The sequence below is a fragment of the Engraulis encrasicolus genome, chromosome 4 (assembly GCF_034702125.1).
Source record: "Engraulis encrasicolus isolate BLACKSEA-1 chromosome 4, IST_EnEncr_1.0, whole genome shotgun sequence".
Classification (NCBI taxonomy): Eukaryota; Metazoa; Chordata; class Actinopteri; order Clupeiformes; family Engraulidae; genus Engraulis; species Engraulis encrasicolus.
The window spans coordinates 30437146-30454645 of NC_085860.1; the positions used below are offsets into that span (position 1 = coordinate 30437146).

A 17500-nucleotide genomic window follows, 5' to 3' on the forward strand; every position below is an offset into this window, starting at 1 on the left:
CTCCCCCAGGCCGTGGCCATCCGGCTCAATCAGACCGCCATCCAGGCTGTCACGCCCATCACCAGCTTCGAGAAGAGACAGGAGGGATCGCCCAACCCCGACAGGTCAGAGTCCGCACGCTCGCGCTCCGGGGAAGAAAGCTAAACACACACAACACACCCACTCGTGCACACTCAGAACGCATGGGGAAACCGATTCCTTTTGCATAGGGTACTGTATACTGGTGGATCATATGCGAATAAACAACAGATAATCTTAAAAATACTATATATGCATCATGTAATATAAGTATGTCATAATATGGCAATAACAAATAGCTAATAATACAAATATTAATCTTGATTGTACTATACAGTATGTGGGGTGTAACATTGCTTTTAACCATATTGCTTTAAAGGGACACTGTGCAGGAAATGGTCAAAAAAGGTACTGCAACTATGCTGCTCATTGAAACTGGGCTGCCTATTGCCAAATTTGATCTTTACATGAAAGTTTACTAAGTAATAAACAAATATTTTCTAGTATGGTCCAAGTACAGTCATTTTTGCATCTAAAAATGGCTATTTTTGGAAATTCAAAATGGCGGACCATGGAGAAGATCCCCCTTTTCATGTATGAAAAGTGCAATTTTTCCAGTCATAATGAATACTTAGAATTTGATGCTGGTGCTAAGTATTCATGAAAAAGGTAACATTAGTGAATGGGCAGCATGAATTCTGGAAATAAACAACTAAAAATCTCACACAGTGTCCCTTTAATAATATGAATCCTCTCTCTCTCTCTCTCTCTCTCTCTCTCTCTCTCCTCCTATCCAGGGCGAAGCCTGGTGGGTTGGTGGGCCCTGGCGCTGCATCCCAGAAGCCTGCCGCATCTCTGGAGCCTGAAGACCTGATCGCTCCTGGAACCCCGATACAGTTTGACATCATGCTCCCTGCATCCGAGTTTCAGGACCAGAACCGAGCAGGCGGAAGGTCAGACAAACCACCTGTGTGTGTGTGTGTGTGTGTGTGTGTGTGTGTGTGTGTGTGTGTGTGTGTGTGTGTGTGTGTGTGTGTGTGTGTCTTCCAAGAGCTTTTTGTCAACTAGTAGTAGTATTTACATACTGTTGCTGGCAACATTAATCCCTCCGGAAACTTAAACTTTTCAGCTGAGTTATCATCAGGTTTTTTTTTGTTGACTTCAGAAATAATTGTATATATTTATATAACCATATCTGCCAATCAGGTTGTAGCCAATGAGCTAGAGAATTCTCATCACGGCAGCAGCCCATGCAGTCATATTTCTCACCACCAAATCCCCTAATGTGATGTAGTCTATATATCATTGGCTTAGACAGAGTGAAGCAATTTGTGCATCTCTGCATTGTTTGTCTTCATTTTTTCTTCCTCATTTAGTTTTCCCGACTTGTTTGTTCTTTCCATTTGTCTGTCTGTCTTCCCAGACGAACCAACCCCTTCGGCGAAACAGAGGAGGACTCCACGTCCGACAGTGACGGTACGCCACAGCTCACAACAGCAGCCCAATTTCTATATCGACATACTCTATAACTCGTTTCAAGCTAAGCTTCTTAGCAGCAGATTGGAAAACAGCAGTTGTGAACCGCACCAGTTCAGCTATTGTTGCGTATTTACTGGGGATTTGTTCCTGTCGGCAGCCACATAGCCGCGGTTAGCTTGCGCTGTAAGATTCTAGCAGCTGGGCACTAAGAGGGTTCACCTTGAGCCTCTCTCGGGCCTCGGATGTCCCCCTGCTGATGTGGCTCTTATCTATCGGTCGCCAGACTCGCTACTACTACAGCAGGCCTGCGATTATTATTTTTTTTTACAGCCAACAGTGAAAGTGGAAGAACATACCGGTACCTTTTATGCAGCCACCTTCTTGCTGATTGTCCAGACACAACTTGCAGTCAATCACCCGAAACAATACTTACTACGTATACTGTACTGAAATACATTTACACCGCAGATGTATGTTGGCCTACGCATAAACATAACATGATAGAGAATGACATCTTTGTCATGAAACTTTACAGACCAATTGCAGCACATCGATCATGTGGAGTTCCAGGATCTCACAGTAGTTGCCATAGCACATTTTTTATGTTATGTTATGTTATGTTATGTTATGTTATATTATATTATATTATATTATATTATATTATATTATATTATATTACAGTATATTGTAGTATATTATAATTTATTTGACATTATATTTTGTATTCATTATTATGTTAACTCTTGTGTGGCAGACTCGCTGCTGCAGCAGGTGTTTGCAGTGCGCTTCCTGGGCTCCATGGCGGTGCGTTCGGGCCAGGCGCGGGAGGTCATCTACGAGGCCATGCGGCAGGTGCTGGCGGCCCGCGCCATACACAACATCTTCAAGACCACCGAGTCTCACCTCATGGTCAGCAGCCACTCTCTCAGGTGAGATGAGGGGCAAAAAGGACTGAAAAGGGCTACCGTACTTCTTGAAATAAGCTCATTTTACACCTCTCCTTGAGTTAAATAATTGCGCTTTACCTTTCTCTTGTACATACTGGCAAAACAAATTCTACTCTAAGTTAGCAATTATCATCGAATTTTAGCTGGGTCCATAACACTTAATGACAATTGCTAGCTTGGAGGTAGAATGTGCAATGCCAGTACAAGATTCAATGATACTTGCTACAGTACCTTGGAACTTGAAGAACCATCCCCAAACAAGAATTTCTGCTATTGTTTGTCTGTCAACATCACTGGTTTAATTAGAGTTTCTCAGCACTCATCTTTTCCCCCTTCTTTTTCCATAATAATAGTAACAATAATCATTTATTTAGCTGCCGCTTGGATGTTTTATATTGATTTTCATGTGATATGTCACCGTTGTCAATATTTCGGACATAGTAGTAGATGTGGCATAAAGAAATGAAGAATTTTTCTGTAATGTTGTGAGCTTACAAGCACAAGTAAGTTTGGTGAAAGTTAGGATAGTTCTGTGAATATGGTCAGTATTTTTATGACTGAGGAGGATAGGCAGCGCTTTTCTTCACATGTGGCCTAAATGTTTTGCAGGCTTATCTATTAAGCTTAAAATTAGAGCGCTGTAGTGCTGCTCCATCTAAATCAGCCTTTCAGCTAAATTGAACATTGTAGCAAGCTCTCTTTAAAAACAGAAAACTCTTAAGGCCATTCATCCTTATTAGTGCTCCTCTCACCACCCTCCCATCCCCAAGCTCCCATCTTGCACCGTTGTCTAGATTCTAACGCAGAACTGGTGAAAGTTAAGTATGCCAGGCAGGCAGAGGCAGCCACGTCCTCATTAAGCAAGCCAATGTCCTGATTTAAACCTCACCTGGACTGAAGTGACTGTGATCTCTCTTGGCAGGCTGATCGACCCACAGACCCAGGTCACCAGGATCAGTGTAAGTGGCGCCGCTCACCTCTAATGGACCTCTGTATTCTGAGCATTCCTGCTGTGCTTAAGTGCCTTTTCCTGCAGTGCCATTCATTCATTCATTCATTTGTTCGTTCATTCATAGATGTAATGGACTTCTATATTCTATACATTCGTGCTGTGCCTATTGCCATTCATTCATTTGTTCATAGTGCCAGAGCTCAAGCTGTGTGTCCATTCTACTGAATGAGTCTGACTTCCTCCCCTCCCTCTGTGTTTCAGTTTCAGCTGGGGGACGTGACCCAGTTTGCGGCCCACCAGGAGAACGGCAGGCTCATGGGCTTTGTGGTGGAGGGCCGAGACTGGAGCAGGGGGGACGAGGAGGGCACCCCCTCCTTCAGTGCCTTCGTGTTCGAGAGCAACACAGAGGGAGAAAAAGTAAATGATTTTCCTCATTTCAGCCTAGAATAAATTACTCACCATTTACGATTGCCTGCTTTGAAGTTTTTTAAACAATGCAACTAAGCACAAGTTTTGGAGAAGTACTACGTCCATAGTTGACATGGTCAACATAACATGGATGCTCAGGATTTTTAGATTTACCGTACATTTTACTTCCCATAAAAACAAAAACAAACTTTTTTATTTAGGGCGAGCTCTGAGTTTTGTCATTAAATCCTAAAGTTTAAACTTGACTTGATGTAGAGTGCTAGTTATTTTTTATCATATAACAGCCGGTAAGAATCTGAATAATTCTGATATACTATTGTAGTTTCTTGGCGATCATATCCACATTATGGTCTTCTCCCTTCCACAGATATGCTACACTATAAACTTGGCGAAGGAGATCGTAGAAGCAAAGAAGGTAACCATTCATCAGACTCTCTGTCAAGGCTTTAATGCACTGGATCTTTACATAGAACACATTGTGCACGGAAGAGTGTCTTCCTCTGGCAACCGCTGCCCTTCTATATTTTTGTCCTGCACCTCCACTGTGTGAAATGCAGGGAAGCTGAGAGCGGGGGAAAAAAGGGGTCCGTTGTCCCGGGCCCAGGGAGAAGAGGGCCCAGCATTGGGTCCTCATTACATTGGATGTATTGGGTGTGGGGGCCCTTTCAGATGACTTTGTCCCAGGCCCAGCCAAAGCTGTCAGCAGCCCTGGTGAAATGTCCCAGGCTGTGGCTGGCTGGCTGGCAGACATTGTGGCAAAAATATTACCTGACATTTAAAAAACAATACATCCCTGAAAAAGTGTGGAGGCCAGCCCATAGTGCGAACACTCATTTAATCACTAGGTGCACACATAGCGCCATATACTTTTTTTAGCACCGTAACATTTTTAACATTTTGCTACACTTCACTTCCCTATTGTTTGAAGTAGAGGAGGTACTAGGGGATACGGTATCTGTCCTCCCCCATAGAGACAGGTATAGCCTTGAGGGGTACCACCTTGTCCTGAAGCCTACTTACTTCCGAATTTAATTGCATTGTAAAGCATAAAAGGAGGTTCCCTCCTGTGTACAGGTATGGCTATTTTGCATTGTGAAAGTAATTTCTGAAGTTGCTCTACAAAACATTATTTGTTGCAACGCTCGTATCATATTTCATATGAAATTGTGCGAAATCATCAGTCACATGTCTCTTGTACCAAGTCCAGATGATGCCTTGTCCATGCCTCTTGTTTTGCTACGCTTGCAGTAGTTCTCTTCCCTATTGTTTGCACTACAGGGGGTATCCCTGTGCAGTACAGTCAGAGACAGTCTGTTAGAATTAAAAGAATCTTTGGTACAGTGTCTTCCTTAAGTAGAACGAGCACAAGGGGTACAGACTTATCATTTATGTGAAAAATAAAAGCTAATTGTGGGGTTGGGCTTCTCCAGTTATTATGGAGTGTTAATTTGCTCTCTGCTCTTTCTTTCTCGCCTGCCATGCACTCCCCTTTGCGTACGTGTGTACATCCTCTCAGGACCCTGAAGCTCTGGCCCAACTGATGAAGTCCATGCCGCTGACCAACGATGGCAAGTTCCTCCTCCTGGACAGCGAGAGCGGTGACACCTCCAACGGGGGAGCGGAGGAGGACCTGGAGTCCGAGGCCTGAGTCTGGGCCTCTTGTGATCTAATACCCTGTCTCTCCTCTCCTCTCTTCTGCTCTCTCCTTCTCCCCAGAGGCCACACTACGGCACGGGCACGGGAGGGCGAGGTGTTGCCACTTAATCCCAACTCCTCCTCCTCCTGCTTGTGGATGTCAAAGGTCACAGAGCTCATTATCTCACCCCCCCCCACCCCCTTTTTATACTGTGCTTTACGCAGCACCACCTGTTTGCTAACAAACTTCGCTCAAACGACTAAGTTTCTCATACGAAGGGACAAGTTGTACTTTTCCCTGGGTTTTGTTTTTACATTTACTTTGACTGGGCTCTGTCTTTGATGATGACATGCAGTACTTTGCTGCATCGGGGCATGAAGGAACCCTCATTCCAATAAGGTGATAGGTTTACATTGGGCACATGCTCTTGTATGAGGTTAGCGAGTGTTAACTTGATGGCCATTGCAGTATTTTGACAGGGCCTACTGTAAATGGAGGGATGTGGTGGCTGGCTCTTTGGCTCACTCACACGCTTTTCCCCCTCTCTCTGTAGATTATGTAAACTCATACATGTATCATTCCTGCAGCGAGAATTGCACTCTCCAACCCCCAAGAAGTTCTGCTGCACCACAATGTTGGGTGACAGCAGCATGCACTAATTCCAGATGTTGTATTCCAGATAATAGACTGTAGTGACATGAAGAAGAGATCATTTCAATGCCGTTTGAAGATTTAATTTCTCAAAAAATATGTTTTTCAAAGCAAATGTTCCATGCTAGAACATATGTATGCTTGTCTGTGTGTATGGTGTGGTGTGTATGAGGGCGTTTCCGACTTTTTTTGTTCGTTTTGTGGTGTATGGAGTGCAGGGTTCTATTACATTGTGTTTATGTGCTACACTAACTCAGCTCAAACCTTAAATAGGTCTTGACATCTGTATAAAATAAATACGTTGGTGAAATGTAAATATTGTGGGCTGTTGAAAAGTTGGCATGATTGTGACAGGACCAAAAGTGAGCCTACAGTTAATCTTGGAGTGTCTGTGTTTTTTCTTTGAAATTCCAAGGTTGGGTCAACTTAAGTTTAGAGAGTGTCATCTAACTGTGCTAGCCTGATAGATACAATGCCACAGTATCAGGATACTGAAAAGCAACCCCATTCAATTCCTCAAGGCTGCCTTTACCAGCGAGCGAGCACACTCCTCTGAAGCGCCTGTAGGTAATCAAGCGTCCTTGGAAGGGCTCAGAGACAGATCTTATGTAATAGGGTTTACAAAACACACTATTTCTAAAGTGACAAATGGTCTGTGTACGAGCTCAAGTATTTCTTGAGGAGGCTGTCTTGAGACCATGTTGACAAATATGTCCTAGATATAAGGTGTAATCAGACAGCTCAGATCAACACAGCATGACCACCACATTCAACTTTTCAAGCTGAACTACTTTTTTCGTTGCCAAATAGGCGCAAGGCCTTCCTTTTCCTTTTGAAGTGGGTGTTCTGTGTAATCGTGCACACCCCCACAAAAGGCTTCATGGATAATGTATTTTTAAAAGGAGAGAAAAAAAACCTACACAGAGCTGTAGGGGAAAACGGAACAAAAGGCAAATGTGGCGGCAGTGTAGCATAAAAGAAAAGTAATTTACTTTACTGGCCACCTGCTCATTTTCCCTCGAGGGTCTTCCCACTTTCCTTTTCACTGATCCAGCCTGCTGGCTAGCAGGCCGGTTGTGTACACTACACACACAAACAGGAACAGGTGACAAGCCAGTATGTTGTTTACACCTCAAACTGATAAGCAGCCACCACCTTAGAGTTGCTGGAAGCCTATGCGACACGCCACACCGCACCGCACCGCACCGCACCGCTTCTCTTCTCCCACCAATAATAATGGAAAAAAACAACTTATCACAGGCCCCCTTCCGTCTGCCTCTTCAGAGAGTTCCAAAAACAGCGTGGTCTTTTCTGTCATGTCTGCTATGTTTATAAGCATGCTCTATTAGGAGAAACAGGCTGGAAATAAGAGAGAAAGGGAGGAATACGAAGAATCTCCGAGTGCCTATTTGCAGCTGTGTGCCCTGAAGAAATGTTGTAACAGGATCTTTTTTGCAAGGCTTTATGCGTGGGTTCTGGTTTGAGTGGCTAAAAAAACCCAGCAGAAAAAACCCACAACAGAATATTCAATACATGCAATCATTAACAGGTTTCTCTTAAATAAATGTCAGTAATATTTTGTAACACCTCAAAGTTTGGGTGTTTTCTTTCTTTCTTTCTTAGCCATGATGATGGCGTCCAGGAAAAAAAGGACAAGAAGTGAAAATGACATTTCCTTTATTACAACAATTCACAAAATGCGCATATTACACCAGGCTTATGGATTAGGCACACCTTAGGTTTGAGGGAAGGGCGTGATGTTTGGTGTCTCTATTAAAGGAGATAAAAACGCTTTAGAAGCTTCATTTTTGTGTAAAACTATTATGGATAGAGCTGATCATTGCGTACGAAAAGGCAACAGCGTCACAGCCGAGCATTCCCCCCTCACCTCCAGGGTACAGCACAACCAGAGAGAGTAGAGAGAGAGAGGTTCCATTGGCCCATTGTTTCCTGGTTCTATTATGGCCCCCCTTAGGCAGACCTAGGCAGACCTAAGGACTGTTCTATTCATTGTAGGAGCATTATGACACGCCCCTTTAGGCAGACCGGAACATGGTCGCGTTAGGTGCCCATAGAAACCTATTATGTTGGCATATCTCTATAGAATATCTCTGGTACAACAGAGGTGAACTGAAGGTAAATGTTCCCATAACTTGCCACAGTATGACGAATTCTAGCCTTGACCACAACACAATAAGCATCAGGAGGGGACTGATACATCCATTGCTCACATATGCCAATGTCTTCACTACGCAAAAACCTCAAAGGCAACTATGGATGTCAGCAAATATGGATTTTTTGGACTTTTTCTTTTTGACAAAGTGCTGCAGCTCAAACATGGCACAGGTTGTGCAATGTTTCACATGGTCAGCGCCTGCTTGTTTCTCGTCTCTTCATGGTAGAAATACCATGTGGTATAATAAGCATACAGAGATGTGTGAAGCGTAAATTCACACGGGATGGATCCTATGGCACGAGATGGGACAGCAGCGGAAGCTTATTGTACAAAGCACACAGTTCTTTCAATCCCAACATGCACCTTCAGCCTCCCACGTATATCCTGTACAGGACAGGACAGGGGTGCGTATCTTGAAAGCCTAGTTGCTAGCCAGTTAGCAACTTGGGTAGTTGCATCGCAAACAACAAAGTAGCTAACTTAGTTAGCAACTATGGTTTCGAGAAATGCACCCCAGGACAGTAGAGTAGAGTACAGGCTTGGCCACGCTGATTAGGAGTCCTTGTAGTAGTCATTGAAGTTGATGCGCAACAGAAAGTCCTCCAGGTGTGGCTGGTAGCCTTTGTTGACCAATTTGGAGACAACTGTGGGCAAGAGGTGAACATAAGAGGATTAGGAACCCAGCAGGCAGGAGAGGACACAGCAGCACTACATTTCAGATCACACTGCTCTATTAAGACTCTAGCTTAAAATACCCAACTGTATCAGTCACCTGTATAAGACACTCACTGGTAGAGGTCATCTCTTACACTCTGTGTTTAGTATTGTAGATTTAGATGAACTATAGATTTTCTTCATCAAAGTGGAATATCTTAAAATTCCCAACAGCACTAGAATACAAGATGGACACTCTTCCAGTGATGGACAGCCTGGCTTCAGAGGCTACCATGCACTATTCATTCACTGCATCACAATTCACACCAGTCATTGAAGAGGGAACAGGGAAAAGGCACAGAGGACCAGATGTGACGCGTCATATTGGATTGCAGCCTGCATATCCAGGATTGACATGACTGAACTCTTACTTTCACCCTGCCTCAGCGGATGAATGTCAATGAATTAATACGTGTGACAGATATTGATCTGCTTCTCTTGTTGTTAAGGTACGGGCGTGCCACCTTACCGGTAAAACTTGACAGTTATTGGAAGAAAAAACACTCAGCAGTCACAAAGGTACATGAAAAAAAACACTTCCTGACTGAAATCCTGAGCTGAGAGAGAGAGAGAGATAGAGATAGATAGATAGATAGATAGATAGATAGATAGATAGATAGATAGATAGATATAGAGACAGCACAAGCAAAGGAATAGAAGGGGCCGTCTGACATGAAACACGAGAAGGCCATCTGCCTACCATCCCGTCTGTCTGTCTGTCTGTCTGTCTGGCCTGCTCACCTGTGAAGAGGAAGTGCGAGTAGTACTTGAAGGTGTTGTAGGACTGCTGCATGGCGATGAAGCCTGGGTGCACCGCCTCCCCCTGCTGGCTGTCCCAGGGCTGGGAGACGAGCTGCGCGCGGAACTTGAGGATCAGGCTGAAGATGCTGTGGATGATGTTCATCACCGGGGCCGCCTTCTCAGTCAGCAGGCCCCTGGAGGAGAGGAGAGGAGGAGAGAGACACGAGGAGATGGAGATGAAGAGAGAGAAGAGCGATAGAGAAAGAGCTAGAGAGAGAGAGAGAGATGGAGAGAGAGAGAGAGATGGAGAGAGAGACGGAGACAGAGAGAGACATGAAAAGATGGGAAGAGATGGAAAGAGAGGGATGAAAAGGCACACAGAGAGGATGGAACAGAAAAGAGATGTAGAGGGAGAGGATGAGACTCGAGCAGAAACGACAGCAAGGAGATGGGAGAGCCAGAAGAAAAGACCCCAGATGAGATGAGATGAGATGACCACAGAGGAGATGGGTGAGGAAAGGAGAGAGAGAGAATGGGAATGTAAGGGGATGGAAAAAATGTTCTCTTGAATAATTGAAGGAAATTGGACTTGTCATAGCACCGCTTGAGAAAGAACAATGTATGTCCTCAGAAATGTGTTATATAAATCCTAAGTTTCATTTGTATGGAATAGCTTTGAAACAAGATTTTTGCAAGTTTTATTAGCATAGGGATACTCTGGGGTAAATTATTTAGTATCACACGTTACCAAGCAGTAGCTAGCAATAGCATGTAAGCTAGAGCTTGTTAAATTGTTGGATGAAAATGCGTGAACACAAACCACTTTGATAAGAGTGTGAGGAAGTGGCAACTGTCATCAATATGGAGAAGAGAACTGTTATACTGTTGTAACTTGTGTGTATTTAATATTTTTCATACGTGCATGTACATTGGGCTCAAATCAACACAGTTCATTTGCGGAAAACAATGATGCTAAAAAACAAAAAAAACTAAATTAAATAATAAACTAAATAATAGAAGTGGGGATATGATTAATTTCATATCAATTAGGGAGACAGAGAACACCACTCTAAAAATGGAATAATCTGACTAACGAGGTAATTAATAAAAGAGGGGATGCGCACCTGAAGATGGCCCTGTTGAGGTAGTCTGCGTGTGTGCGGTGGATGGCGTCCAGGTCGCTGACACTGGCCAGTTTGGTGGTGAACTCGCTCCAGGACACCTGCAGGATCTGGTTGGCCAGGTAGCCCTGGATCACCTTGACAAAGTGCTGCATCTCGTGCCGGTAGAGCTGGAGCTGATGGAACTGGGCCGAGCTGCCCACACCCTTCACACGAGCTGGGAGAACAAACAGGAACCACAACACATGCACACAAATACACACACACACACACACACACACACACCAGTGTTAATTTCGTCAGCTTTTTTTTATTTAGTCTTAGTCTTAGTCACAATGACGAAAATCATTTTTAGTCTTAGTCATATTTTAGTCATTGCCTTCCCAATTTAGTCTTAGTCTTAGTCAAAATGACGAAAAATAATTTTAGTCATAGTCAAATTTTAGTCATTTTAGTCATTTTAGTCAACATTTCAAATTTTAGTCAACATTTCAATTTTTAGTCATTTTAGTCAATATTGTGTAAAATAAATAACCTACAATGGCTATTGTTATTTCACAAAGTATTACTAATATTGCCTATTGCAGCAAATATTCACCTTGTTACTTGGTCATTTTCCACCAAAACCCAAATCAGTAATTTCAACATCATAGAGCAAAAGAGCATCACACACACACACACACACACACACACATCCAGGTGCAGGCTGCGCTCTCTCTCTCTCTCTCTCTCTCTCTCTCTCTCTCTCTCTCTCTCTCTCTCTCTCTCTCTCTCTCTCTCTCTCGTGCATTAGAAGCTGCTGCATATTATATTTCATTTTGAGTTTGATCACGGAGGAAGCTACATGCTCTTCTTCACCTGACCGCGGGACTTAAAGCCTGTAGATTGCCGGCAGTGGGAAGACCAGACATCCCAAGTCTGCATGAAGTTCAAGAAGTATCCCTGATAGTGACTTCCCGATGACCACGAGTCAGATAAAATACTGCTGATGTTAGACTATGCAAGTTAGCGGTTTTTGTTTTCAATTGGCAATGCGAGCAGAGAACGATAATGACTCGTGCGGCATGTGTGGAATAGGCTTAAATAGATTGCGCGAGCACACTTCGTATGCCCTGCAAAAGTCCCAGGAAAAATAGTTAGGCAGGGGTATGCAGACTGGACGATAGAAAGGACACGCACATATAGCCTATTTAAACACTAATGCTGTTTTGTTTGTCGGGGGTGTCGAGGCTCGATAAGCAAAACAGAAAGAGTTTTTGGAACTTAGGAAGACGCTGAAGACGCACGGAAATGCTGTCGACTTCCTTGGGTCTTTTAGCGTTGCTGTCGACGAGAACAAGTTTCAAATCTCAACAGTTTAAAACTCCTTAGCGATCGCCCATCCATTGATTCTTTTCAAAACTAGGCTACAGTAGCCGTGCCTCTGTTACTTTAGACAGTCCAACTTTCCCCCTGCTGGCGCGCGCTCCCGCGGTGACTGATTTAAATAAATTCACAAATCCGACTTTCATGATTTGCTTGCTGCCTACTCATATGGTTAAACAACAAATATAGCAAACATTACAAAAAAGAACAGACAACGAACGCCGGGCTAAGACAGCCTAAGTGAAAAGGAGAATAGTGGAAGCTCGAGGAGGTTTAGAATGACAGTATCAGAGGAGGATTGGCGCGACTGTCATTACCTACTGCAGAAAAACATGTCTTCGTCATGGTCATGGATAAGAGGGTTGAACATGTTTCAAAATGAACACTTCCCTCAACGTCGGCTATTTTTTTCTCTTTCTCTGGGAATGTTTTAGGACCTAAACTCAACTTAAATGGACTCACTGAACTACTAGGCTACAGAACTACTGACTGAGCCGCGCCATGCATTGGCTGCCAGCAGATACAAGCGAGGCAACACAGCGTGAGCGCGCAATCACCTATGAAGTTCAAGACACTTAGGCCTATATTACAATTACAAATTACAAATTAATTATAAATAATTATATATTTTTAATGTCCATTCGTCCATGGCTTGTAAATTTCGTCTCGTGTTAGTCTCCTTGACGAAAATTTTTTTTTATTTTCGTCATATTTTGATTTGCTTGAGGCAATTTTTAGTGCGTCATCGTCTCGTCATCGTCAAGGGAAAAAGGTGCGTTGACGAAATATTTTCGTCATCGTCGTGGTTGACAAAATTAACACTGACACACACACACACACACACACACACACACACACACACACACACACACACACACACACACACACACACACACACACACACACACACACACACACACACACACACACACACACACACACACGTTTATTACCATTACATCCTTGTGGGGCACTTTTACTGACATCATTAAAATAAAAATAAAGAATGCATGCTAAAATAATCCCTAACCCTAGCCTCCCAACCTGTCAGTAAGGCATGTTGTACAAAATGAGATTTTGCCTAGTTAGGACCTCATTGCCCCCCTCCACAGCTAACGATTTTGTTAACTTTTTCTTCTTAGTGGGGGACATTTCTGCCCCATATGTGCCCGAATTACAGGCACAAACATGCACATTCATACACACACACACACACACACACACACATTCTCACACACACACACACACACACACACACACACAGACACACACAGACACACACAGACACACACACACACACACACACACGCACACGCACACTCTCTCTCTCTCTCTCTTACACACACACACACACACACACACACACACACACACACACACACACACACACACACACACACACACACACACACACACACACACACACACACACACACACACACACACACACACACACACACACAGGCCACCTGCTATGGGAGGATGGAGATCTGGGCTTGGACTGCATCACAGCTTTAGCAGCATGGTGAAATACAAATATGGTCTTGTGCTGACCCCTCCCCATATGCCATATAAAACCTTACTGCCCAGCCTATTAAAAAACGACAAACTGCTGCCTAAGGCCTTTCACATAAACAACTTTTAACAACAATAAACTAAGCCAATATTTGCCCTCGAGCCTGAGAACGATTATTTTATTGGCAATATCCTCTCGGTGAGTGTCAACAAGTAAATGGAGCGTGATCTCGTAGCCTTTTTATCGTTCCTCAAAGCTCTCTGATCTCAATGATGTCTAGACCTCTGCGGTGTCGTTATACTGTAGCTTGAACCAAAGAGCTTCAGTTTGAAGGCCTGATGAAAAAAAATGTAATAAATATGATTCCTGCCGTGATACGATGAGCTCTAACTAGATGTAGAGTGTGAATTCTCTGCTTCCAAGTACAATTCTCCACTGTGGCATACAGTACCAGGTCAACAATAGCTACCTCATCGGACTCCTAAATACTAGTACCAACACTAGTTACTAAGTGGAGAGCCCTCTGGGGCGCTGTTATGGCTTGAACCCAAAGACTTGAAATTTAGAGTCATGATTAAAAAAATGATGTTAAAAAAAATATAGCATGTAGCAAGTCTGCAACCTGTGAACAATTTCCACCTGACCTATCTGACTTCTAAAAACCTGTACAGACCCTTTTGGCTGTGTGGAGAGGCGGTGATCACTGAAAAGCAAGTAGACAGATGGAGATGGAGATGGAGAGATAGCAGAGGGGTAAGAGGCAGACTGAAGGATTTGTGGCCCATCTCATCTCATCTCATCTCTCACCGGTTCTCTTGAGCTGAAACCAGACGTCTCGCAGGGTCCACACCATGTGCTTCAGCTGCAGCAGGAAGGAGAAGAGACGGTTGTACTTGTTCATGCTGCTGTCGGTGATGATGATGTTCAAGGGCCAATCAACCTGTGAGGAGAAAGAGAGGAGGAAGGAGAGAGAGAGAGAGAGAGAGAGAGAGAGAGAGAGAGAGAGAGAGAGAGAGAGAGAGAGAACAAGAAAGAGGGGGAAGGAGAGAGAGACAGAGAGAAATAAAGAAAGAGAGAAATAAAGAAAGAGAACGAGAGATTGAGTGGGAGAGAGTGAACGAGAAGGGGCAGAGATGGAGAGGGGAGAGTAAGGGAAAGGGAAGGTAAGGGGGAAAGAGAGAGAAAAAAAGGTGAGTTGGAAGGAGCGAGAGAGACAGATATGGAGAAGGAGAGGAAGGAGGAGAGATGGAAAGAGTGTTATAGTCATCAATTTGCAAGGTCTGATTCCCTCAAGTTCTTGAGATCTGATGAAGACAGGAGCCATAAACACTTATGAGATGATGGAAGCACCAAGGCTCATTTTAGCCCTCTTGAGTATGCCAGTATGCTCTCTCACACACACACACACACACACACACACAAATGTACGCAGTGTACGCATGAATGCATGCATGCACGCACGCACACACACACTATTCAGAGTGCCAATGTGCCAGCCAGCACAAATTAATCAGACTTAAGGCAGGAGAGACAGACTGAAGGCGCCTACTTCCAAGTCCCTCCACTCTACTAACCGCCCCACCCACCCACCCACCACCCTCACCTCCTCCTCTCTCCTCTCTTTCCCCCTCATCCTCCCTTTCCCCTTAAGGGCGGGTTATACTTCCTTTCAGTGCCACGGAGTGAGCTTGTCCCAGCCATGATGCAGTTAATTTTGGTTTATGCCCTGTTTTGAAGCGTGGTCTGCGCGATGTCATTTCACGCTCAAACTGCCTTCAATACAAAGAGTAACCTAGACGTGTCGGTTATTTTTTTTAGCTTCACAGAGTCGACGACAATGAAAATGAAACATTACATATTTATGTCACGTGCATTTTTGATCGCACTGGCAGCCAGCGCATAGTTTGGAACAAAGAAGTGGCTCATTTGTCGAGGATAGGTCGCACGAAGCGGAATGTTTCCTCGACCTCGGAACACTGTTCAACTGTCCAAATAACTTCGGCTCAATTCGAAACAGCGTCGTAACTTGCAAGCGCACGTGTTGTCTTTGGTTCGTGTAAATAAATCAAACGACAAAGCACGGGCAACTTATTTAAGGAAGAGCTCACAGTCCGTAGACCGACGAAGGTTAGAACAAGGAAGTAGCTTGTTCTCTCGACTCGAGGACAGAGCCGTCGCTGTCTGCATTATCCCTGCGTCGAGACACAATTTCGGGGAGGTGCCCCAGAGTACCTGCGTGATGGGGGGGGCTTCACTCCGTTAACTGCGCGGCTCACTGCATCATGACGCAGGGACGCTGATCTCGAGGCATAAACCACCCTTTACTCTCACCATCACCATCTCTACCACTCACTCACTCCCTCCCTCACCCAGTCTCCTCATGTCCCTCCTCTCTTCCCCCCACTCACCTTGTAGCGCAGCTCTAGGCAGTTGAGGGAGTCTGGGGCGTGGGGGTGGAAGGTGTCGGGGAGGTAGCGCAGGGCGAAGGTGAAGTTGGCGGCCAGGGCGCTGTCTCCGTGCAGGCTGTACTGCAGGGCCTTGCTCAGGATGGAGTTGAGCACCAGTGGGGTGAGCAGCTCGCCCGGCGTCTGCCCACTGCCAAGCTGGGTAGGGGGCATTACAATAGGAGACAGACACAACAGATACATTACACACACATACAGTAAGTAGGAGAACACAGCTGCACATGCGTGCACATGTACATCCACCCTTGCACACGCGCCTATGCACGCATGCACATGCACATGCACATGCACATGCGCGCACACACACACACACACACACACACACACACACACACACACACACACACACACACACACACACACACACACACACACAACTTACATTTTTTTCTGCAGAGGAAATCATTACAGATCTAAATAATAATGGATGTAATTTTGTAACATTACACTACATTACACTACTTTTGCATTACTTTAGTTACTCTCACCAAAAAAAACTTAACATGGACCTCGCAATTTACATTGCAAATCAAGCTCTTGAGTCGTGACTATTTCACCTCCCATCCAGGAGGTGTTTCGGCAGCATGCAGACTAAAAAGTAGCAGGTTCAGAAATAGCTTCTTTCTAACCCACCACACTGAACACCATTAAAATCCAAGTTACAGTGAAACGTATTATACAGGTAACATAAGTTACTTGCATTTGTAACTAGTATACTATATCACAGCTTTTTCCCCTGTAATGCCTTACTTAGTGTAAGTAGTGTAGTGTAGTTTGACGTAATACTTAGTTACATCAAAAGGTAATAGATGACTTTTGTAACAAGTTACTCCCAACACCGATCACCATGGACATGGTTCATTTCAGCATTTTCAAGGATCTAAATGGCACCTTGTTCTTCTTATTGTGATTGCGTGTGCAAATTCATGCGCACGCGCGCACACACACAGAAGTTAAGATTCAGGTAAGTTGCTTCACAGCATCTTATAATAGTATGAGACCATGATTTCTTATTTCTGGAGTTTTGACTGCTACCTTGTGTTTTGACTACTGCAGATATTGCAGCAGTAAATTAAGAGCTGAGGGACTGGGAGGCTAGCAGGAAGACATAGGGGAGGAGAGAATAAAAAATCAGAAACAGAAAAAATGGAACAGGGAGGGAGAGAGAGGGAGAGCGAGAGAGAGACAGAGAGGGAGAGAGAGAGAGAGAGAGTGAGATAAATAAAAATGGATAAGGAAAAGACAAAAACAGATGGATAAAGGCAAAAACAGAAATTTAATTAAAGGTGT

General features: G+C 44.2%; 2 protein-coding genes across 3 annotated transcripts in view; one reads left to right on the plus strand and one right to left on the minus strand.

Annotated features, from left to right (window-relative positions):
• Nucleotides 1–7742, plus strand: part of appl2 (adaptor protein, phosphotyrosine interaction, PH domain and leucine zipper containing 2) — a 28267-nt gene extending 20525 nt beyond the window's left edge. For both annotated transcript variants that reach the window (XM_063197133.1, XM_063197134.1), the window contains 8 exons: nt 10–104; nt 816–971; nt 1442–1494; nt 2252–2426; nt 3367–3403; nt 3658–3813; nt 4193–4240; nt 5342–7742. In XM_063197133.1, the coding sequence (XP_063053203.1) occupies nt 10–104; nt 816–971; nt 1442–1494; nt 2252–2426; nt 3367–3403; nt 3658–3813; nt 4193–4240; nt 5342–5473 (852 nt within the window). In that variant the 3' untranslated portion in view covers nt 5474–7742. The remainder of the gene's footprint in view (nt 1–9; nt 105–815; nt 972–1441; nt 1495–2251; nt 2427–3366; nt 3404–3657; nt 3814–4192; nt 4241–5341) is intronic.
• A 30-nt stretch (nt 7743–7772) lies between these two features.
• Nucleotides 7773–17500, minus strand: part of tubgcp6 (tubulin gamma complex component 6) — a 50654-nt gene continuing 40926 nt past the window's right edge. The window contains exons 23-27 of the mRNA XM_063197131.1: nt 16154–16348; nt 14553–14685; nt 10868–11081; nt 9744–9937; nt 7773–8932 (exon numbers count right to left, since the gene is read on the minus strand). Of these exons, the coding sequence (XP_063053201.1) occupies nt 8841–8932; nt 9744–9937; nt 10868–11081; nt 14553–14685; nt 16154–16348 (828 nt within the window). The 3' untranslated portion in view covers nt 7773–8840. The remainder of the gene's footprint in view (nt 8933–9743; nt 9938–10867; nt 11082–14552; nt 14686–16153; nt 16349–17500) is intronic.